The following is a 24,138-nucleotide window of genomic DNA, read 5'->3' on the forward strand; positions in this document are numbered from 1 at the left end:
CTGAATCTGTGGTGGTGGCCTGGAAAGACAGTGCCCTTGACGGGACCTTGGTACAGCCGTTATCCCCTCAATTGACACTAGTAATGGATTATTATATGGAAAAGAACCATAAACAATATGAGTGGGCCCAGAGCCAACTTACTGTAGGCAAGCGCACCTAACCTAACAGACTTGAGCTATGTAGGGTGCAATTCTCCCTAAGGCATATCAAGCTGTTGTGAAATGTAGACACGTTACTGGTTAGACAACATAACTCTCTCTGGTATATCAGCAAGCTGGGTGGAGCCCACTGTCAATTCCCCTGTCAAGACATGATGCAACTTGTCCATTGGTACCTGAACCATAGAGTATGACTCGGCACAAATTTTGGCTGAGGTGGATAGTTCAGTGGCTGAAACCCTGAGCCAATTGGCAGTCTGTATGAGTGGCAATTGAGACCAAGTTGTTCCTCGTACCTCAGGGTACCCAATCAAATCACCAACGTGCGTGTTCCTGCTCAAAGTACAAGTCCAAGTGGCGATTGTTGGTCTTCTCTTTTAGCAACCTGTTTTTGTACGTCATACCCCTCTTTCCCTTGATTTCCAAGCAGTCACAGAAAATCGGGAGCGAGAATAATTTTGAAAACCCTCTTCACTATTACTGGACATTTTGGAATATTGGTTGCAAATTTGGAATTAAGCAAATACGCTACCAATCATAACCTTGTATTACCCCTCCCCCCCCACCCCAATCAGTGCTTCACCCTGCTGATGTATAGCTGAAAATGCTTTCTCCAGACCCAACCAAGTTTGGGGACAAAATTATACTGGGCATTTTTCAAGTAGACCGTACAATATCATTACATACCCATTGCTGAAGTTTTAGTCCCTACTGGCCTTGCATTTCATGGCTCTTGGACATTTTGGTGTTGAGCAATATCTCTTGTCCAACTACCCCATACTTGCCTCCTCATCCTGAGCTCTACATAGTCAATGTCCAGCATTGTGTGAATGCTGCCAACTGAAGAAGAAAGATGATCAGTATTGGAGGATCGGCATTCTTTGAATAGGCATACTCTCTGCACTGTGCTCCCAATCAGCGATCCCAGTAGGCTTTGAAGGCAGTGCACATAGTAGCTACATTCCTGTTTGGTACTTGAATTTGTTAAGTGAATAGTCTGACACTTGTGCAAATCTTTGCATTCAAATGGCACAACACATGATGGGATGCCCATGATATCAAGTTTTCTTGATTAAAAGGAAGCTGTCCTTTTAATGAAAACATTTCAAAAGGTCATACAGCAAGAACTATATAACAACTTGCATTTATATAGCGCCTTTAACGTAGTAAAACGTTCCAAAGCGCTTCACAGTGTTATCGAACAAAAGTTCAATAACAAATCGTACAGTGGCAGGAAGCAAAGGGTAATGGTCAATGGGTGTTTGTGACTAGAAGGCTGTTTCCAGTGGGGTTCCACAGGGCTCAGTACTAGGTTCCTTGCCTTTTGTGGTATATTAATGATTTAGGCTTAAATGTAGGGGGCATGATTAAGAAGTTTGCAGATGATACAAAAATTGGCCGTGTGATTGATAGTGAGGAGGAAAGCTGTAGACTGCAGGAAGATATCAATGGACTGGCCAGGTGGGCAGAAAAGTGGCAAATGGAATTCAATCCAGAGAAGTGTGAGGTAATGCATTTGGGGAGGGCAAACAAGGTAAAGGAGTACACAATAAATGGGAGGATACTGAAAGGTGTAGAGGAGGTGAGGGACCTTAGAGTGCATGTCCACAGATCCCTGAAGGTAGCAGGACAAGTAGATAAGGTGGTTAAGAAGGCATATGGAATACTTTCCTTTATTAGCCAAGGCATAGAATTTCAGTTGTAAACAATTTTACAACACCACACCGTTCACCTGACGAAGGAGGAAGCCTCCGAAAGCTTGTGGAATTTAAAATAAATTTGTTGGACTATAACTTGGTGTTGTAAAATTGTTTACAATTGTCAACCCCAGTCCATCACCGGCATCTCCACATCATAGAATTTCAGAGCAGGGAGGTTATGCTGGAACTGTATAAAACACTGGTTAGGTCACACCTTGAGTACTGTGTACAGTTCTGGTCACTACATTACAGGAAGGATGTAATTGCATGAGAGAGGGTACAGAGGAGATGGTGCCAAGACTGGAGAATTTTAGCTGAGGAAAGATTAGATAGGCTGGGGTTGTTCTCTTTGGAACAGAGGAGGCTGGGGGGGATGATTTAATTGAGGTGTACAAAATTATGAGGGGCCTAGATAGAATGGATAGGAAGGACCTATTTCCCTTAGCAGAGAAGTCAATAACCAGGGGGCATAGATTTAAAATGATTGGTGGAAGGGTTAGAGGGGAGCTGAGAGGAAAAAATTTTCACCCAGAGGGTGATGGGGACCTAGCACTCACTACCTAAACGGATGGTAGAGGCAGAAACCCTCAACTCATTTTAAAAAGTACCTGGATGTGTACCTGAAGTGCCATGGCCTACAAGGCTAAGGACCAAGTGCTGGAAAGTGGGATTAGGCTCATTGGGAAAGTGGCTCATTTTCGGCCAACGCGGACATGATGGGACAAATGGCCTCCTTCTGTGCCGTAAATTTTCTAATTCTATGAAAATTTGACACCGAGCCACATAAGGAGATATTAGGACCGGTGACCAAAAGCTTGGTTGAAGAGATAGGTTTTAAAGAGCGCCTTAAGGGAGGAAAGAGAGGCAGTGAGGCTTATGGAGGGAATTCCAGAGCTTAGGGCCTGGGCAGCTGAAGGCATGGCCGCCAATGGTGAAGTGAAGGAAATCGGGGCGATGCAAGGGGGCCAGATTTGGAGGAGCACAGAGAACTCTGAGGGTTGTAGGGCTGGATGAAGTTAGAGATGGGAGGGGCAAGGCTATGAAGGGATTTAAAAACAAGGATGAGAATTGCTGGACTAGGAGACAATGTAGGTCAGCGAACACAGGGCCTTTCATGTCCTCAAGACATCTCAAAGGTGCATCACAGCTAGTGGATTACTTTTAAGCGCAGTCACTATTGTTTTGTAGGCAAGTGCAGCACCAATTTCTACACCGTAACATTCCAGAAAACTAAATGAACTCAGTGAACTAAATGATCAGATAATCTATGGTAATGGTGTTGGTTGAGGAACGAATGCTAGCCAGGGCACTGGGAGAACTTCCTGCTCTTTGAATAGTTCCACGGGACCTTTTTCATCCATCTGAACTGGCAGACAGGACCTCGATGTAATACTTCATTCGAAAGGCAGCACCCCTACCAATGCAGTACTGCACAGAAGCATCAGTGTATATTGTGCTCAAGTCCTGAATTGGTGTTTGAACCCACAACCTACTGATTCGGAAATGAGGGTGCAACTGGTGAATCAAGCTACCGCTTAAATTTATTTATTACTATAATGTAGAAAAATTCCCAAAGTGCCTCACAGGAGAAGAGGAGCAAGTGTCCACCCTTTGCAGAAGGTTTAGGATAGCTGAACGAAAGCCGAGTTGAAGATGTGTTTTGAGAAGGCCCTTATCAAAGTCACAAATGACTCCCTATGTGGCTGCGACGAAGGTAAACTATCCTTCCTCATCCTTCTCTACCTGTCTGCAGCCTTTGACACGGTTGACCACATCCTCTTCCTCCAACGTGTCTCTACCGTTGTCCAACTGGGTGGAACTGTGCTTTCCTTGTTCCATTCTTATCTATCCAGTAGTAGCCAGAAAATCACCTGCAATATAGAATCATAGAATCATAGAAGTTTACAACATGGAAACAGGCCCTTCGGCCCAACATGTCCATGTCGCCCAGTTTATACCACTAAGCTAGTCCCAATTGCCTGCACTTGGCCCATATCCCTCTATACCCATCTTACCCATGTAACTGTCCAAATGCTTTTTAAAAGACAAAATTGTACCCGCCTCTACTACTGCCTCTGGCAGCTCGTTCCAGACACTCACCACCCTTTGAGTGAAAAAATTGCCCCTCTGGACCCTTTTGTATCTCTCCCCTCTCACCTTAAATCTATGTCCCCTCGTTATAGACTCCCCTACCTTTGGGAAAAGATTTTGACTATCTACCTTATCTATGCCCCTCATTATTTTATAGACTTCTATAAGATCACCCCTTAATCTCCTACTCTCCAGGGAAAAAAGTCTCAGTCTATCCAACCTCTCCCTATAAGTCAAACCATCAAGTCCCGGTAGCATCCTCGTAATATCTTCTCTTCCTGCTCCCGTTACCTCAGAGTCCCCCAAGGATCTATCTTTGGCCCCCTCCTTTTTCTCATGCCCTCGGTGACATCATCCGAAAACACGTCAGATACCATGTGCGCTAACGACACCCAGCTCTACCTCACAACCACCTCCCTCGACCCCTCCACTGTTTCTCATTTGCCACACTGCTTGTCCGGCACTGGATGAGCAAAAATTTCCTCCAACTAAATATTGGGAAGACCGAAGCCATTGTCTTTGGTCTCCGCCGCAAACTCCATTTTCTAGCCACAAGCTCCATCCCTCTCCCTGGCCACTGTCTGAGGCTGAACCAGAGTGTTTGCCACCTTAGTGTCCTATTTGACCCTGAGATGAGCTTCCAACCACATCCGCTCAATCACCAAGACCGCCTACTTCCACTTCCGTAACATCGCCCGTCTCCGCCTCTGCCTCAGCTCATCTGCCGCTGAAGCCCTCATCCATGCCTTTGTTACTTCTAGAATGGACTATTCCAATGGTCTCCTGGCTGGCCTCCCATCTTCCACCCTCCATAAACTTGAGCTCATCTAAAACTCTGCCCATATCCGGTCCTGTTCTCCCAACACCCCTTAGCTTGCTGACCTATATTAGCTCCCAGTCTGGGAAGGCCTCGGTTTTTTGTTAAATTCTCATCCTTGTTTACAAATCCCTCATGGCCTCACCCCTCCCTATCTCTGTACCCTCCTCCAGCCCTACAACCCTCCAAGACCTTTGCGCTCCTCCAATTCTTGCCTCTTGTGCATCCCTGATTTTAATTGCTCCACCACTGGCGGCCGTGCCTTCAGCTGCCTAGGCCCTAAGCTCTGGAATTCCCTCCATAAACCTCTCTGCCTCTCTTTCCTCCTTTTTTAAGATGCTCCTTAAAACCTATCTCTTTGACCAAGCTTTTGGTCACCTGTCCCATTACACCTCTGTGGCTTGGTGTCAAATTTTGTTTGGTAATGCTCCTGCGAAGTGACTTGAGATGTTTTACTACATTAAAGGCGCTATATAAATGCAAGTTGTTGTTCTAAAGCTGAGGGAGGTGAAAGAGAGATGAAGGATTTGGGAAAGGGGTTCCAAAAAGTAGGAGCTGAAGGCTCCACCACAAAAGTTGGAGTGGGGTGGGAATATGGACAACTGCTTTCTTAGTTCAATTATAAATTATTACAAAGAGAATTTCAATGTTAAATATTGATCAAAAAAATTGTGATAAATGAAGTTTGTGGACAGGAAGTGTATGCATATGCAAGATTTTCATGAGATATATATATATATATATATAGAGAGAGAGCGCACTTTGGCACATCCTGAGAACATGGTAAGGCACTATGTAAGTGCAAGTTTTTCTTTTAGTATAAATCCAATTGTCAACCTATAGTGGCATTGCTGTACTGCTTCTGAAATGCAACAATGTCCAACGTTGAATATAGCACATTGGGCTTAATACACTTCATCTTAACAGCAATGTTAAAATGTTTTCTTTCTACCCTGGAAATCAACTTAATGTGAGTTGCAAAAAAAACTGATAGAGGATTTAAAAAAATATATATTTTCAATACATATCCTGTAGAAACTTAACCTTGTGCAATAACAAACTGTAACAAATTGTACCTGGCTAGAGTTTTTGCTTTCCATCACACACTCCTTGTGCTTATATTTTTAATGTGCTCTTCTGTTTATCTTGTGTTTATCTATCTTGGAATTTGCAGGCTGGGTAGCTATCCTTTTTTTTACTCTGGAGAGAGGGCAAGATGAGATAAATGATACACAGCCACCTTAACAGTTCTGCAAAGAAGAAAATCAATATGCATATCAACATAGTGATGCTTAGAGGTAGTGACAGCTTATTCTCCCTATTTGTTGGTGGATGGCACATCATTTGTTATGTCTATAGCAGATAGAATTTGGGCCGAACATTTGTTTCTATTAAATTGTTTTATGCCAGATATTCTACCTGGGTTGAGTGTCACTGCTTGCACTCTTAAGCGGACCTTGCGTTCTCTATGAGCAGGAGCGTCTTTCTACCTGGCCGCTATTTAAGCAAACAGTAGCAAGGCCCAGGGATCAAACAGGATCTTTGCCTCTGTATGCTGGCTTACTGGAATGTGCTACATTTCAAACTGAGGCTCAGTCTATAAATAGGCAATTTATTTAACATAGAATGGATAAATGAACAGTACTCATTGCAAAACAATATATTTACATTAAATTACAAACTTTGCTGTTCATGATATAACCAAGCAATGGCGCACTTTGCCTGAACAACGTTTCAACATAACTAAATCCCCGAAAAACAATTGCTCATTTTATACACTGCACAATACTACCATTGAATCATATTAGTGAAGTTGGCTTTACACTGGGCTCAGGCAACTGCCAGTAACCCCGCCCCCTAGTTAGAGGCTCCTGGCCATGCAGCTGTCCATCAAAGAACTACAGGCCACCCTTTCTGTCAGGAGGGTTGATGCTTCGATCTGTGTTCGAGGGCTTCACTGGTATATTTTCAAGATCTTGTGAAAACGTATCACAGCAAAAGACATTAATAAACTAGTGTCTTTAATTACATTGCTTGGCTGCCATTTTGCAATATTCAAACGTGGTGTTTGGTCGTTCAGAACCTTTTGGAGTAAAAAGCTTGGCTCTTTAAAGAATTGACATATTAACCTCCCTTTTATCTAACAGGAATCAGAGCTCATGCACATTAATTGACTTTGCCCCACTGAAATGTGCAGAAACCAAAGTTGAACTGCTATGCACTGTGACCAGTAATAAAGAAACCAACTGATAAGCTAACAGACAAAAATGCTTCATTTTTATCAGTTTCCCAGAACTTGTCATGACCAGCAATAGGATAAGTTTACACTTGGGATTTATCTCAATGCCAAGTCCATTTTGAATCATCCATGCAAGAGTAGAGGTTAAATCCCTAGAAGGAAAGGAACACCAATGTGTTGTATGCATATCTTATTGTAAAACATCTCTTCCATTTTCACCCACCAAAAAAAAACTTTAGCTACATGTGTTGCTAGAACATTGTGCAACCCCCGCCCCCCCACAAGCCCCATGCACACCTACGTACTTATTCTAATAACGTTCTCTGCTGATGTTAACATGACAAAGGTGGAGCATAATTTCCAAAGTTGTCGAACATGTGCAAGAGACAAATGGAGCAGGCTGTGAGGATAATTTGCTTTCATATTTTTGGAATAAATTGATGACATTCTGAATTGGAACAAACTACAAGATTTTCCTTTTAAAATTGAACCAAAGTTACCCTTTCAGAAATTTGTTTCAATCCTCATCCCATACCCAGGGCAACACTTTCAAATGTAATTGTAATCCAACTGTATAAATTGTAATCTTGGTAGAACAATTGGTTTTACACTTAAGCCATCAGCTAGTTGAATATTAGTCACAATGCATAAGTTTAGTAGTTTACGTTACCTTGTTTCCTGGTGTTCCTCTACAGTTGGAAGAAACATTTAAAAAAAAAAAATTTTAGTATCTGGCAACTTACGAAATGTTTCCTATCAATTGTTTTATATCTGATAAAGGTGTTTTGATTTTTTAATATATTTTGTCACCTAATTCTAAAAAGAAACTCTTCATACAGTTTAAATCTTCTTGATTGACCTTGAGTAACTGCAGTTTGTACCACAAAACACATTGAGGATGTACAAATTTCCACATAAAACTATCTCATCTGTGTCTGGAGCTTTAATGAATGATTCCATTCAATTGGCTGTCTCCAAACATACTTTATTTAAAAGACAGTTCCCATAGGCAGATTCATGCACCCCTCTTTTTAAATTAAGTGTGTTGTCATGCTGTAAGATTAACCATTACACTTTTACAATGTTATTTGTACTGGAGGTTGTTTATGGATTGCCCCTCACCACATTCCCCTGTCCTTCACCATAGGGAGAAAAATACCATGCTGCCAGACCATTTAGTTTAGGCTAAAGTACCAGTAGAATTTATTACCATCAAGAAAATTTGAGAAGCCAAACAAATGTCAAATTAAACTTACACCTCTCGTTAAAAGCAAAACTCTAGAAAGTACAACTGGTAAGGTGAGGTTTATAGTCTGTATTCATCAGGCCAGATTTTGCTGTAGCCAGGGCATGTAATGGCGTCTGCTGTTAGACCTGACCCTGCACCCTTCAGTTCAAAAAAATTTTGCCCACAAAGTTTCTGAAAGTGCGAACTTAAAACGGCACGGCGAGGGAAACGGCATCTGGGACCGGAGTGAACAGCGCGACCAACAGGATATCTCGTTAACCAATTAGATTGAAGGATTGGGAAATAAACAGCGGAAAGACTGAAAAGGAGGGTGAATTAAAGGGGGTGAATTCAATGTCAAATCAGGTACAGAAAGAGAAATAGAGGGAAAGAGAGATTGGATGGAGAGAAAAAGACAAAGGAAAAGTAAGAAGAAAAATTTAAATTTAAAATTTGACATTTTTAAAATCTCCCTGAAAAATTCTAAACCTGAAGGAATGAGAATCCACACTTGCAATAGTTCATTTTCAGTGCCAGTGATTGGTAGTAATTAAGAATTATTACGTTTTTAAAACGGTACTTGCACTAGTAATTACGAGCCCTAAATATCTGCGGCAGGTTTATTTTGTAAATACCACGCAGATATAGCAACTTCATGACATTCAATGCATGTCGATGTCTTTTCATGAAGCTAACTGCAGAGTGGCCCAACTCAGATAGCAACTTTTGGATGTTAGCTCTGAATATTCTGTTCCTCACCTGAAGTTGCTGTACCATTTATGCATATATTACAGTGAGCGCCATTAGCCTCGCCATTATTTTGACAGCAAATTTTGACCCATCATATTACTACTCTCTTTCCTCTGACATGAGCAGAATATATACGACATTTCCTTTTGTAATGTGTTGGTTATTGTAGCATTGGACATTTCTGTCTTTATCTAGGATGCTCGGGATTTGCCTCTGGGGATGGCTGTGATGAGTTGTCGTCTGTGGTCATTGCCTTTTTTCGCTTGTGCTCTTCTCTTCCTAACTTTAGCTGACCTTGCATGCTATTCTCCATTGTTGTAATGTACTTTCTCCATTTCCATCTCCCTATGTTTGCTGTAAGGTTTAACTGTTGGACTGAGATATAACGACGTCATGCAGGTTTTATTTTTATTCTGCAGCTAACAGCTGTATCATTTGCAAATATTACTGGCTGTAGTGAGATTAGTTGGCATCCTTTCCTGTCACAGGTCCATTGCATGATGCATTCGAAAATGAATCACCTGCTGACCTTTTAAATTAGGGATGGCGCTGCATCACATTCTTAATTTCCTCCAGTGTCTGACCTTTTGCTGACACATTTCATTTAATTCATTCTCTGCTCATTACAGTGATATCAATTGGCATTTTACGGAAACTTGCAATTGCAGTGGTGACTCTTTAGTAAATGAGTTGGGCAATTTGGTCTGCTTTGGAAAGTGCCATCTCACTGGCAGGGTTTATAGAATCATAGAATGGTTACAGCACAGAAGGAGGCCATTTGGCCCATCGAGCCCGTGCTGTCTCTTTGTAAGAGCAGTCCAGTTAGCCCCGTTCCCCTGCTCTATCCCTGTAGCCCTTCAAATTTTTTTCCTTCAAGTATTTATCCAATTCCTTTTGAAAGCCACGATTGAATCTGCTTCCACCACCCTTTCAGGCAGCACATTCCTGAACATAACTTCTCACTGCATTTATGTTTTTAAAAAAAAAATTTCCTCATGGCACCTTTGGTTCTTTTGCCAATCACCTTAAACCTGTGTCCTCTGGTTCTCAACCCTTCCACCAACAGGAACAGTTACTCTTTATTTACTTTATCTAAACCTATCATGATTTTGAACGCGTCTATCAAATCTCTTCTCCACCTTCTCTGCTCTAAGGAGAACAACTCCAGCTTCCCCAGTCTATCCACGAAACTGAAGTCCCTCATCCCTGGAACTGTTCTAGTAAATCTTTTCTGCACCCTCTGCAAGACCCTCACATCCTTCCTAAAGTGCGGTGCCCAGAATGGGACACAATTCTCCAGTTGTCGCCGAACCAGTGTTTTATAAAGGTTCAACATAACTTTCTTGCTTTTTTATTCTAGGCCTCTATTTTTAAAGCCCGGGATCCCGTATGCTTTTTTAACCGCTTCCTCAACTGTCCTGCCACCTTCAAAGATTTGTGCACATATACCCCCAGGTCTCTATTCCTGCACCCACTTTAGAATTGTACCATTTAGTTTATATTGCCCCTCCTCATTCCTCCTACCAAAATGTATCACTTCGCACTTCTCTGCATTAAATTTCATCTGCCACGTAACCGCCCATTCCACCAGCCTGTCTACGTCCTCTTGAAGTTATTACTGTCCTCCTCACTGTTTAATACACTTCCAAGTTTTCTCAACTGCATATTTTGAAATTGTGCCCGGTACGTCCAGGTCATTAATATATATCAAAAAAAGCAGCGTTCCTAATACCGACCCCTGGGGAACACCATTGTATACCTTCCTCCAGTCCGAAAAACAGCCGTTCACAACTACTCTGTTTCCTGTCACTTAGACAATTTTGTATCCATGCTGCTACTTCCCCTTTAATTCCATGGGCTTCAGTTTTGCTGACAAACCTATTGTGCCACTTTATCAAGTGCCTTTTGAAAGTCCATATGCACAACCTCAACCACATTGCCCTCATCAACCCTCTGTTACCTCATCAAAAAACTCAATCAAGTTAGTTAAACATGATTTGCCTTTAACATAAGGATAATTTAGATTTGTAAACAATTTTACAACACCAAGTTATAGTCCAGCAATTTTATTTTAAATTCACAAGCTTTCGGAGGCTTCCCCCTTCCTCAGGTGAACGATGTGAAAATTTTCACATCGTTCACCTGAGGAAGGGGGAAGCCTCCGAAAGCTTGTGAATTTAAAATAAAATTGCTGGACTATAACTTGGTGTTGTAAAATTGTTTACAATTGTCAACCCCAGTCCATCACCGGCATCTCCACATCATGATAATTTAGATGACAGTTGAATTCCAGGACTCCCCTTACAATCCAATGGATAAAAGCACCACCATACAGCAGCAAGGCATATAGACCAGAAGATCTCTGGTTTGGTTCCAGATGAGTGTTCGGGGATATGGCCTTCACGTTCACATCACAACCAAACTCCATACTGTTCACACAAGCCCTATCCAACCAGTCACATATCAACTGAGTGGGATTTTCTGGCAGACTATCTAATCCACTGCCCTAGCTGAGATCAGCTAACTGAACACAGACTAAGGATCAAAACCTAAAACTTGAAACCCTCCTGGTTAGTGTGGCTCATTACCTGACTGATACATCAAGGATGCGTGCACTCACTAAACCATACAGATATTCCTTATTTTGGATTGTTGCATACACTTATCTATATTTGCTGCCTATGTACAGTAATAGATCATTGTAAGGGTTATTGGGATTGCTACTGTGCTCTGGTACAGTTGAAAGACTCTGGGCTAAAGCAAACCCTTTACAATCGCACCTACTTATAGGATAACCTTTCTACTGTGTTAAATATAGGATAAAAGGTAGTTGGAGTATTACCAAACTGCAAGAGCAAAGCTTCAGTAGTTTATAAATTGTCTGGACCCCATGAATTGACATAAAATGGTTCTATCTGAGTGATTTTTATGATCAAGATTTCTTTTGTGTATTTACAGAATATAGGAGTGCGATTACTATCATTGCAACCCTTTTAGTGCTATTTGAATTGGTTTAAGGCTCCTGCACCATTTGGGCTCAGAATTGAGTTGCATTTTGCAGAATATTGTAGGGAAATTATGTGCTTTTCATGGGGCCTGAGAGCTCAGGCAAGGACAAAATTGGATTCTGCTGTGATGCCCTCCATTGTTGAATTGTTTGATTCTTGTGACCTAGACTTGCTTATGAAGAATGGCCAATTTGGTGCTGGCAGCCCCCAGTACGTCACCTGTATGAGTTGGCATCCTAGGTAGAGACGGGTAGAAAATTGAAGAGAAAAAAATGGACAAAAATAATCTTCAAAGATTAGGGCAAACTGCAATGCTTTGCATAATTTTGAAATGAGTTTTGATAATGAATAAAAGCTTCAAGAGCAGTCAAATGTAAGTTGAGCAATATGATGCCAGAAAATTATTTTGTACCTATTAGAGTTGAAATCTTTCTGGAAACTAAAGACCAGTCAGTTTAAGGTCAATTGTAGGGAAAATAATTTGACAGCTCCACACTGGAAGTTAATAGCTAAAGTGGAATAGTGGCAAAATAGATTGCTAGATACAAAATTAGCTCAAAAACAGGAAACAGATGGTAACCATGCTTCATAAAGATTATTTATTTCGTAAAACAAACCAGTCCATGCAGCAGGCATCATTTCATTGTGACAATGCAGTCAGCTTTTCATTCTGGCCTGCTCTTGTATGATTCTGGGACCTGTCAACGACACGTTCATATTCAGGAAGGATAATCACATTTGCAATTCTATCCCCTTTTTTGTGTTGCATTAATTTGAGCTTTTTTTAAGAATTTTTTTTGCACCCTGAGGTGGGATATGTTAATGTTGGGGCATGCACCCAGTATCCACATCAAGCACTCCCTGGTCAGTTTTAGCACAGCCAGATGTAAGCTAACACTTCCTTGATACTGTCCTAATAGTGTACCTCATCACCAACCCAAGAAGAACTACTGCACTAGTGTGACATTTTTTCCATTTCCCACACCAACCACCCTGTACCAGTGTCAAATTAGGGATAGTTTTATGCTTATGCCCATGAAGAACTGAATTGAGACTGTCCAAACTCATTTTATGTAGGACCCTTACGGCCAGCAGACAGAAGACTTTCATACCACCTCTGGACTAAATTTGAACCCAGGTCTGAGGTGAACGACCAGTGTTGAACCCACTGCGGCACCCAGTTCCCTATTTCAGCCTTTTTATGGCCCGCTTCTGTTTGGATCATTTTTGGATTGGCGCTTTTTTATTTTGCAAGCTGCGTGGAAGCTGTGTTCAGTTAGGCCCTCGTCATTCCGAGTTGGGAACTTAAGTTAGTTCCTCACAAGCTAATTTACCTACTGTTCAGAGTCTTCAGATATGTCTCTTTCGTAGATGGTGATGAGGGCATTTTTCCAGCTGTCTTATTTGATTTAGCAGTCTAGTAGTGCAGGACTCGTTGAGATCTTATGTAAGGTCTCTTCCCAGTTTGATTTGGGTCAAGAAATTGTTCTATAATTTTATCCACTGCCACATCAGAACTGGAATGTTTCCATTGTATTGATGTTTACAAAGCCATCGTGTGTGTCTCACTGAGTAATGAAGACAGTTCCGGCAAGTGTTCATTACCTGTAGTGCAGGAACCCAAGAAAACAAGTGACAAAACAAGACGACAAATGGTGTGGGGTGCAGCCCTGCTACCATCTTACAAGGAAGAAACCCGAAATCAGATTGAGAGACACTCCACCTGTCACACAACTGCTTCCTGGGAAGGTAACATAGGCAAGCTTGCCACATGATTCAGTCGTCACACTGAGTAAACATTACAGCATAGATTTAATCACGGCATTATCTGCAGATTGGTCCTGACAGCTGGTGTTGTGGCTCCTACACGAGGGCCACCTCCTAAATCTGTTCTGCTTTATTTGTTACTGCGGTGTGGAAGAGGATCTGGAATGAAAAGATGGGTAATCTATTCTACAGGACCACTTTCAGTCTTCATCCTCCGCACAACATAATTCCACGTATCTGATGGACTTGTGGGGTGGAGAATTGGTTTGTTTCAGTTTAGCCACAGGTCAAAGCAAACTAGTGCAGGTTGTGAGAGTATATGTGGCTTGGGTAAGACACTGTGTGACATCAATAATCTACAACATCATTTTTTGCTTGCGTTCCCAGCATGTGGTTTCCTCATTGTATCAAGTTGTGCTGTGGTCCTACAGGGTGTAGAGAATGCACATCATTGAGAGACTCTAAATTCTTGACTAAAGCTGGTTTTCACTTCACTCACGATTCGTTCCGCAGACTTCATACAGATTTTCAGAGCCAAGATCACTAGTGTTTTAACAAAGGGTGCAATTTACTCGCAAACCTTGCTATTAAGTGTCCAGTTTAATTATTTCTATTTATATACATGCAGCTTGTCATTTTGCAGACAATACTTTTTTCTTAGTACTTCAGTGTGACATTTACTTGCCGCATTGATTGATTTTGCGTGAGCATCTGATATGGTATAAAGGTGAATTTTTTTTTTTTCCCTCTCCAGCAAGAAGAAGAAAATGAACAGGAGATACCAATTACGTGCCTTGTGAAAGAAGGCTGTGAAAAGGCTGACCCCTCACAGTTTGAGTTACTTAAAGTTCTGGGACAAGGGTCATTTGGAAAGGTATGTCTCAGCATAACCTGAAAATACTTGATCATTATCAGAATATTAACTAATATAAACTTGATTGTTTTACATCTATATCATGAATACTGATCTGAATTTTTGTTGACCTCAGCATAGTGTTGCATTTTCCTGCAGTTTGCCTCTCAGTATTTGATGATTTGGCAATTTTTATTGGCTTGGGGAAGATGATCATCACTGAGGCTGTCATAACACAAGTTATTTTTTGTAACCTGTAATTTTACTTGCTAACTGATCAGCAACATGTGGTGGGGAGCTGGACCTAAGGCACTCGGTTACAGAGGAGGAATAGAACAATGTATGGATGGTAATTTTTCCAGTCCTCCTACATCCAGGAGGTTCTTAATAGCTTTCTCACAAAGACAAAAAAAACTGCTGGATTCTTGCAAGCCCAAATCTCAAGTTGTAGGTGTTGTGACTTTTTTTTTCTTTTCTCTGGCTGAACTGAGGCTTGTGTATTCACTGCTAGATGTTTGAGTAGTCAAAGCAGATGTGTGAGCTGCACCGTGCAGCTGAAATACCATACAAATGACTAAAGCAACATTTTTATCAAGAGGCTCGCACATGCACAGTTCTTGCTTATCTAGCTCCAGCTAGAGTTTCTAACTGCCAGCATCTCTGAGGACATTGAAGCTACTAAGGATGAGGCATTTTGGTCCAGTTTTATCAGTGTATAATTTGCAACTGAATGCTTCAGATCAAGTAGGGCAACAATTCCCAAACAAAGTCCATAGACTGCTAAATTATTCAAAAGTTTGTTTGAGCTCATGCTCAGGCTTATTGAACTTGAGAAGGAAGCACATTTACAGTGCACAGTCTGGCTTGAGACAGTGACGAGTGATAATAAATTGCAGAAATTTAAAAATGTTAAACTTTTGTTCAGATTCTGAAGTAATTGAGAGTCTGAGTTTACCTTGAAGCAAGTGTTTTAAAGAAAATGCAAAAACTGAAGAATTATGAAAAAAATGATTAAAAAATATCTTCAGTTTAAGTTTCCAAAATGTGAAGGCCTGAACCAAGAAAAGTTTGAATCCAAGTACTTTCAATAAAAAGTTTCTAATGAAATGAAGAAATGCTTGTAGTGAAAGGCACCCAGAATGTAGTGGAAGAAGACACCCAGAAAGATAGAAATTGAAGTAAGCGCAGAAAAATACTAATTGCTTAAAAAAAATGAGACTAGTTTGTTTATCGGCATTCTAGCAGCTTTGGTTCTATTTGAGCCCTGCATGGTGCAGTGTGTTGCATTACACATGTAAAACGATTTTTAAAAAATCAAGTGTTGAAGTGACAAACATCTCCTTGAAGATCAAATCATGGAATAATACAACACTGAAGGAGGCCATTCGGCCCATCGTGCCTGCGCTGGCCCTTTGAAAGAGCTATCTAATTAGTCCCACTCCCCTGACCCTTCCCCATAGCCCTGCAAATTTGTGCTTTTCATGTATTTATTCAATTCCCATTTGAAAGTTAATATTGAATCTGCTTCTGCCACCCTTTAAGACAGTGCATTCCAGATCATAACTTGCTGTGTTTTTAAAAAAAAAATTCTCATCGCGCCTCTAGTTCTTTTGCCAATTGCTGTAAATCTGTGCCCTCTGGTTACCGACTCTTCTGCCACTGGAAACAATTTCTCCTTATTTACTCTATCAAAACCTTCTTCACGATTTTGAACACTGTTAAACCTCCCCTTAACTTTCTCTGCTGTTAGGAGAACAACCCCAGTTTCTATAGTCTCTCCACGTAACTGAAATCCTGCATCCCTGGTACCATTCCAGTAAATCTCCTCTGCATCCTCTTGAAGACTTTGACATCCTTTCTAAAGTGTGGTGCCCAGAATTGGACACAGTACTCCAGCTGAGGCCTAACCAGTGTTTTTATAAAGGTTTAGCATAACTCCCTTGCTTTTGTACTCTCTTTAAAGGCATAGTTTATAGAGCCAAGGATCCTGTATGTTTTTTTTTTAACAGCCTTCTCAACTTATCCTGCCATCTTCAAAGATTTATGTACGTACAGCCCCAGGCTTCTGTTACTGCACCCGATTTAAAACTGTACCATTTAATTTCTATTGTGCCTCAAACTGCATCACTTCACACATCCCTGCATTAAATTTCATCTGCCATATGTCTGCCCATTTCACTAGTCTGTCTGTCTTCCTGAAGTCTGCTACTATCTTCCTCAATACTTACTACATTTGAGTTTCGTGTCATCTGCAAACTTTGAAATTATGCCTCGTATACCCAAGTCCAGGTCATTAGTATATATTAAAAAAGGCATTGGTCCTAATACTGACCCCTGGAGGACACCACTGCACACTTCCCTCCAGTCCGAAAAACAACCGTTCACCGCTACTCTCTGCTTTCTGTCCCTTAGCCAATTTTGTATCCACGCTGCCACTGCCCCTTTAATTCCATGGGATTCAGTTTTGCTAACAAGTCTATTATATGGTACTTTATCAAATGCCTTTTGAAGGTCCATATACACATCAACTGCACTACCTTCATCAGCCCTATGTTACTTCATCGAAGAACTCAGATATTGCTGCATCTGGAAAATTGACCTTCAGGAGTATTCTATCTTGTCTGGACCTAACATGTACCGTCTGCAGCAATGATTTTGGCATTGGATGTGGGATGAATGACTGCACAAGACACCGAGGCTCGCACATGCACCATGCTCACTTGTCCAGCCCCAACTCACGTTTCTAACTCTGCCAGCATCTCCAAGCCATTGAAGTTACTCAAGGTGAGGTATTTTGGGCCAGTTTTATCACAAAGCATAATTTCTACTGAAAGCATCAGATAGTGGTGGGCAACAGTTCTAATTTTAAAAATCCAGACCACTAAATAGTTTGCTTGAACTCATGCGGATGTGGGGCATTGGAGAAGCTTTGACCTCACAAACAACATTCAATCTCTCGACTAATCTGGAGAAAATTCATTTTTGCTTTGTAGTGGATGGAAGCAATGATCCAAATGGCGAATAGCTCCCTTTGGTTGTCACTTACTTCAACAATAAGGCAGTAATGTATGAACAGCTGGCATTTGTCATCTGCTACAAACTGATGACAAATAAAACTATGCCATAGAAAAGCTGGCATGTAGTCAGCAGACAGTACGGCCATGAACTTAAGGTCCAGAAATTCTATTTGCTCAATACTGAAGGAAATAAATCCTTGGTTAGACCTTGGTCATCCACATTATCTTGCATATTTATGTGCAGAGAAAGCAAGAAACTAAGTGTGGATGTGAAAGTTTTAGATCCACATTACTATTATAGGAAAAATGGGAAAGAACAGGGACTGATTCTGTACAGCATAAGGTGACAAAGCTTCAAATTGCATAGAAAAATTCTACTGGAACTAAGTGCTCTTGAATCCTAATTTCAGTGTAAGCTTCATATAATGTCAAAGCTAGAAAACTAGCAAGCTTGTTTTAACTGACCCAAAACAGAGCTGTACATGCCACTCTTGCATTTGGTCCTCTATCTGATATCACCATCCTATCTGATATCACCATCTTCCCAAATCACTCCAGTGAATTCCATGGTGTGTGACAACTTTATGGACGTGGTATGATGACTTCCACTGAACCTAACTGATCTTGTGCGGTATGAAGATAAGCTTACCTCCTCTTTGAATCTAGACACAAAATTCTCCGATTCAGTGTCAATTATGAACATATCTAAAATTGAGAGTGCCTGTGCAAAACTCTTTACATGTTCTGTGCATCAATGCAACAGTACTTATTGAAACCCAACAACATTTGATGTGTTGCAGAGATTTCAAGAAACCTGACAAGTTTTCAAATAATCTGGTCCAGTTTGCAGGTTAAACCCACAATAGAGGACCATTGATCCTAGTCCCTTTTGCCTTTGGGATTCGCAGTGGCGATCTTTTTTACAGTCAATGGCTGCCTATTTGATCTGTACAACGTAATGTTGTATCCTAACCTTTTGATGATTGGCAGTGCAGCTATTGCAGCCTCCCTGCTTCCAAATGCATTGGAAAATAGAATATATAGAATTTCTGGCTCAAGTAGATCATGATCTGAAAGGTAAGTGCTTCCTTCCTGGAGTATTTGCCTGGTGATTGATAGAAGGCCCTCAGCTGCAGCTGCCTGGGCATAAGTAAGTAGATTTAATAGGTAACAGTGAGGCAGTTGGTGTGATTGTGGTGATCTTTTAACTTCCCTCATGAACTAGTCTCCACAAACTATTTATTTGGATTATTCTGTGATGTTGTGTGTTTAATGTATTTGTTCTCTTAGCATCATGTAGTATTCTATTTTACTGATGAAAGCTTCTGTAGGGATAAACATTAATGGGGGGGAGGCAATTTACCATTACTACTCGTTCCTGAGCTTGACTGAATCACTAAATCATATACTGATCCAAATAAACTGTTTACAGGTGTATGTACAATTTATCCATTATTCCATTTGTAATTGTATCTTCCCCTACTCCCATCGCCCCATTGTTGGCGGCCCCAAGCTCTGGAATTCCCTTCCCAAACTTCTCCACATCTCTCCCGTCCTGTACAACCCTCCATAAAACCTACCTTTTTGACCAAGTTTTTGGTTACCTCTCCTAATGACTCCTGCTTTGGCTCTGTCAATTTTTGTCTGATTACGTTTGTGAAGCTCCTGGGATGTTTTTCTACGTTAAAGGCACTTTATAAATGCAAATTGTTGTATAAAATGTGCTGTTTGTTATATTTAGGTGTTTCTGGTTAGGAAGGCCCATGGTTCCGATGCTGGACAACTTTACGCTATGAAGGTGCTTAAAAAGGCTACCTTAAAAGGTAAATATTTCATTTACTTCAAATATTTAATGAGATTTTTCAAGAGATTGTCTTTCAGTGTGAATGGCCTTATTGTACAGCGCTACCATGTTGACAATGCCTTCAGTATTCTGATGTGAGCCCCCCCCACCCTGCTTTGAATAGACAGTAACATTTTTCCATCTACTTGCATTATTTGCAATTCTGCTTTATGAATATGCATGGGTCTTCCAGTAAAGCTGAATTACTGCTAACTGTTGAATAGAGGAAGTCATATGGATTGCAATTTATGCAGTGGGTGAATTACAGTATTTTAGTCTAATTTTGCATTAGAAGGTTCTAGCCTAAGCTTCAACAAGCTCACATTGAACCCCACAGCCTCTGCATAAGACCTCACACAGGATAAATTGTACCTAACTGCCAGCAAAGTACACACAAAACCAAAAATGTTAACAGTACCCTCTCCCCTGGAGCTCCCCTATACAAGACTTCATCGGTAAAATACTTTTTATTTGGAGAGGATGTCCTTTGAATTTGATTACCCCGGTTTGTGGAGCTGTACTCTGCCCCTCCAGTAGAGATGGGGGGAAAATATATACTATAACACTCAAGAATGGCTAGTGTAGCAAAGTAGTGCTGTTTCCAGAGATTTTTATAGTTTGTTTAGTCTTAATTTTTTTTGGGGTGCAAGGGGTAGAGAGAGGAGGATTGCCTATGGAATAGAAACTGGGGTGGGGAGGCGGGGAGATGTGGAGGGAGAAAATGAAGAATGAAAGAACAAAAAGTATGACATAAAACTGGTGGACATGAAGTAAGATATATTTAAAGTGGGTGTTAGGGGCCTACAAAGTTGACAGCATTTTATCAGTGGAAGAGGAGGGAGAGAATCTGCTCACTGGGGCATGAATGAATGCTATCGCCTGGAACGGTTGGGATCGGCTAATTTTCTTAAGTTGTGTGAATATTCGACAGGCCTGTGAGCTGATGGTTATGAAATCTGATTCTAATTGTGGCACAGCAGCTGTGATCCATCAAGTTTTTTTTGTGACTAAACTTCATTTATTAAATTCAGGAAAATTATGCTGTTGCACTATTGTAAGTTCACACGGGTATTTTAATTACAGTCCTGTGCTCAACCATGCCAAATATGTACCTCATATACGGAGTGCGCGTGTATACCCCCTTGCCGCTTAACTTTGTTCATGTACTTCAAGCATTCTTACCATTCAGAAGTAGTTCAGGGCGTTTTCAGTACCTCTCAATCACCAGACAATCTTCAGCTTAAAAGATTGTAGGGCAGTCAGTACAGAGGCTCAATGTACTTTCCTTCTCACTATGTACTTCCTCTTCACCTGATCTGCAGGTTCTACACAAAGTCATAGCAGAAGGGGTGATAATTATGGTTGAGTGTAGAAGATTTAGGGCTAGTGGCTGGTCCAGTTAAGTTTCTGATCAATGGTGAGCCCCCAGGGTGTTGATAATGGGGGATTCGGCAATGGTAATGCCGTTGAATGTCATGGGGAGGTGGTTACTCTCTCTTGTTGGAGATGGTCATTGCCTGGCACTTGTTTGGCGCGAATGTTACTTGCCACTTATCGGCCCAAGCCTGGATGTTGTCCAGGTCTTGCTGCATGCGGGCACAGACTGCTTCATTATCTGAGGGGTTGCAAATGGCTGGGTATTGTGCGGCGAGTGACTCACCTCCTGACTCCCCAAAGCCTCTCCACCATCTACAAGGCACAAGTCAGGAGTGTGACGGAATACTCTCTACTTGCCTGGATGAGTGCAGCTCCAACAACACTCAGGAAGCTTGACACCATCCAGGACAAAGCAGCCCGATTGATTGGCACCCCATCCACCACCCTAAACATTCACTCCCTCCACCACCGGCACACCATGGCTGCAGTGTGTACCATCCACAGGATGCACTGCAACAACTCGCCAATGCTTCTTCGACAGCACCTTCCAAACCCGCGACCTCTACCACCTAGAAGGACAAGGGCAGCAGGCACATGGGAACAACACCACCTGCACGTTCCCCTCAAGTCCCACGTCGTCCCGACTTGGAAATATATCACTATTCCTTCATCGTCGCTGGGTCAAAATCCTGGAACTCCCTTCCTAACAGCACTGTGGGAGAACCTTCACCTCACCTACTGCAGCTGTTCAAGAAGGCGGCTCAGCACCACCTTCTCAAGGGCAGTTAGGGATGGGCAATTAATGCTGGCCTTGCCAGCGATGCCCACATCCCATGAACAAATTTTTTTTTAAATTAGGGGTGATCTGATCGTGGTTAAAATGATACGAGGATTCAATGGGGTAAATACAGAGAAACTGTTTCCTCCGGTGGGCAATCAAGAGCAAGGGGACATATTCTTAAAATTAGAGCTAGGCCATTCAGCAGGGAAATCAGGAAGCACTTTTCTACGCAGGGTAGTAGAAATCTGGAATTCCCCCCACCCCCTCCACTCCAAAAATAGGCTATGGGTGTGGTGCCAGTTGAAGCTTTCAAGACTTGAGATTGATAGATTTTTGTTAGGTAAGGGTATCAAGGGATATGGAGTTGAGGTACAAATCAGCCATGATCTAATTGAATGGCAGAGCAGGCTCGAGGGGCTGAATGGCCTACTGCTGTTCTTATGTTCCTTACTCTACGTTAACCGTGGAAACTTTAGTTCTTGTACATCTGATGGCTGAGTGGCTCCTTGATCACCCTCCTCACAGAATGGGCACTTCTCAATATACAATGGAACCTGGCTGGGTCCCCATGGAAAATTTGGCCTGGAAGCTAGAGGGAAATGTTGGAGCCAAGGTTTTTCACCTTTGTTAGTAGACATTCTCGCTTCCAGAAAGCCGCCTGTAAAATAGGACTTGCACTGTTTGAAGAATTTAATTGTGAACTGAAACACCTCACCCCCGTCTCTTTAATGATGAAGGATCTTCAGTATCTTGTTACTGTGCGGTTAAAGCCCAGCTTTGTCTGCGTGGTGGCTATAGTAGTTTTCCATGTTTCCCTTTAGGCCATCCTCTGATTTCACATTTCATGAATGTGGTTGACCTTTTCACCACCTTTGGTACCTCCATGGGATTTCAATCCAGTTCCTCCCAAACTTGTGTAGTTCTCTCTGAAGTTCTTAGTTCACGTGATCTGAAAGTTCTCTCCTGGAAAACTTTATTGCTGGTGGCACTGGTCTCTGACAACCAGTGCCTCATTTATTCAGAATAAATCAGCCCAGCTCATGACATTTTGATAGAGCTGTACTTCAGCCACACCCCAGATTCTGACTGAAATTTATATCTGGGATGATTGTTTCCGAATTTAAGCAGTGGGGTGTCCTCACAGTAACACTACTTATATGTCGCACACTGCTCAACTCCTAGTATGTCCCACTGCTGTAGCACAGTATGTTGAAAACCAAGTTTTGCAACAGCAGTGGAAAACTTCACCAGCAACCAAAGTCTATGCATTAATAGGAGAAAATGTGGAGAATGTAGCTGTCAACATCTAAAAAAGGATGGGTTGTTAATTTCCTTAATGCTCAAGTATAAGTGTTGCACTTGTGTATTTTGAAGTTTAATGTTTATAGTATTCTGTCTGCAATGATAATTTAGTGACTGAATAAACATTCAGTGGTATCAATCGTATTTAATATGATGTGTACATTTGTTGTCACCATCAGCCTTGTAAGTTGCATTAATAAACTTGCATTCTATATTATTTTGTACTTTCTTTTCAGTAAGAGATCGAGTTCGGACTAAAATGGAACGTGACATATTAGTTGAAGTGAATCATCCATTCATCGTTAAATTACACTATGGTGAGTTTGTTTTTCTTTAAAACAAGAAGTCTATGTAAAGGTACCAAATTTAAATTACAGTAATCTTGGTAAGTATGGATGGGAGTCCCTTTGTGATCGATAACCAGCTATCAGTTACAGAAGCTATTTATATTCTGCCGACATCTTCCAGAACAATAGCTTTCAAATATATAAGCGGGGGGAGGGGTTTTCACTGGATGAATGGTTGGTTGTTTTATTGTCAAGTATGTCTGGTGGAGCATGGACTATACTATACCTTTTTTAGAAGTGTGCTTGTAGAATTTGTTCTCCTGATCAAGGGTAGCATTAGGGATGCATCAGTTTCAGTTTGCACCTCAGGAAGTGGCTCCTGCTCCCATCACTGTCCTTTAATGCCTCCTTAGTCCATTTCAAGTGAGGCTCAAGTGACATGTTGCTGTCCCTCCCTTCCCCCAGCCCAAGACAAAAAGACTGCTGTCTAGACTCCAATATATGAAGCATGACACTTGAAGGTACAGAGGAGATGCTGGTGAAATTGTATCTCAGCAAGGGTTGGCATCCATAGGAGAGGAGAAGAACATCATTAAAAACAGATTATCTGGTCATTATCACATTGCTATTTGTGGGACCTTGCTGTGCAAATTGGCCGTCGCATTTCCGACATTACAACAATGACTACACTTCAAAAGTACTTCATTGGCTGTAAAGCGCTCTGGGACGTCCTGAGGACGTCGTGAGAAGCGCTACATAAATGCAAATATTTCACTTTTTAGGAAGAATTGGAGGGGGAAGAGGGTATATGCATACATGTCTACACACAAGCTAGACTATTCATTTTGTTAGAAATCAATTAGCTTTTTCAGGTACAGTACAAATCTTTTGATTTTTAAGACTACAAACGATGCATCTT

The 24,138-nt window shown here is 41.4% G+C and overlaps 1 protein-coding gene across 5 annotated transcripts in view; it reads left to right on the top strand.

Moving 5' to 3' along the window:
* The window catches only part of LOC137327144 (ribosomal protein S6 kinase alpha-3), a 90,584-nt gene that overhangs the window by 23,615 nt on the left and 42,831 nt on the right, over positions 1-24,138 (top strand). For all 5 annotated transcript variants that reach the window (XM_067992641.1, XM_067992642.1, XM_067992643.1 and 2 more), the window contains 3 exons: positions 14,514-14,633; positions 19,371-19,452; positions 23,169-23,249. In XM_067992641.1, coding sequence (XP_067848742.1) covers positions 14,514-14,633; positions 19,371-19,452; positions 23,169-23,249 — 283 coding nt within the window. The remainder of the gene's footprint in view (positions 1-14,513; positions 14,634-19,370; positions 19,453-23,168; positions 23,250-24,138) is intronic.

This window comes from Heptranchias perlo, chromosome 11 (assembly GCF_035084215.1).
Source record: "Heptranchias perlo isolate sHepPer1 chromosome 11, sHepPer1.hap1, whole genome shotgun sequence".
In the NCBI taxonomy this organism is placed as follows: Eukaryota; Metazoa; Chordata; class Chondrichthyes; order Hexanchiformes; family Hexanchidae; genus Heptranchias; species Heptranchias perlo.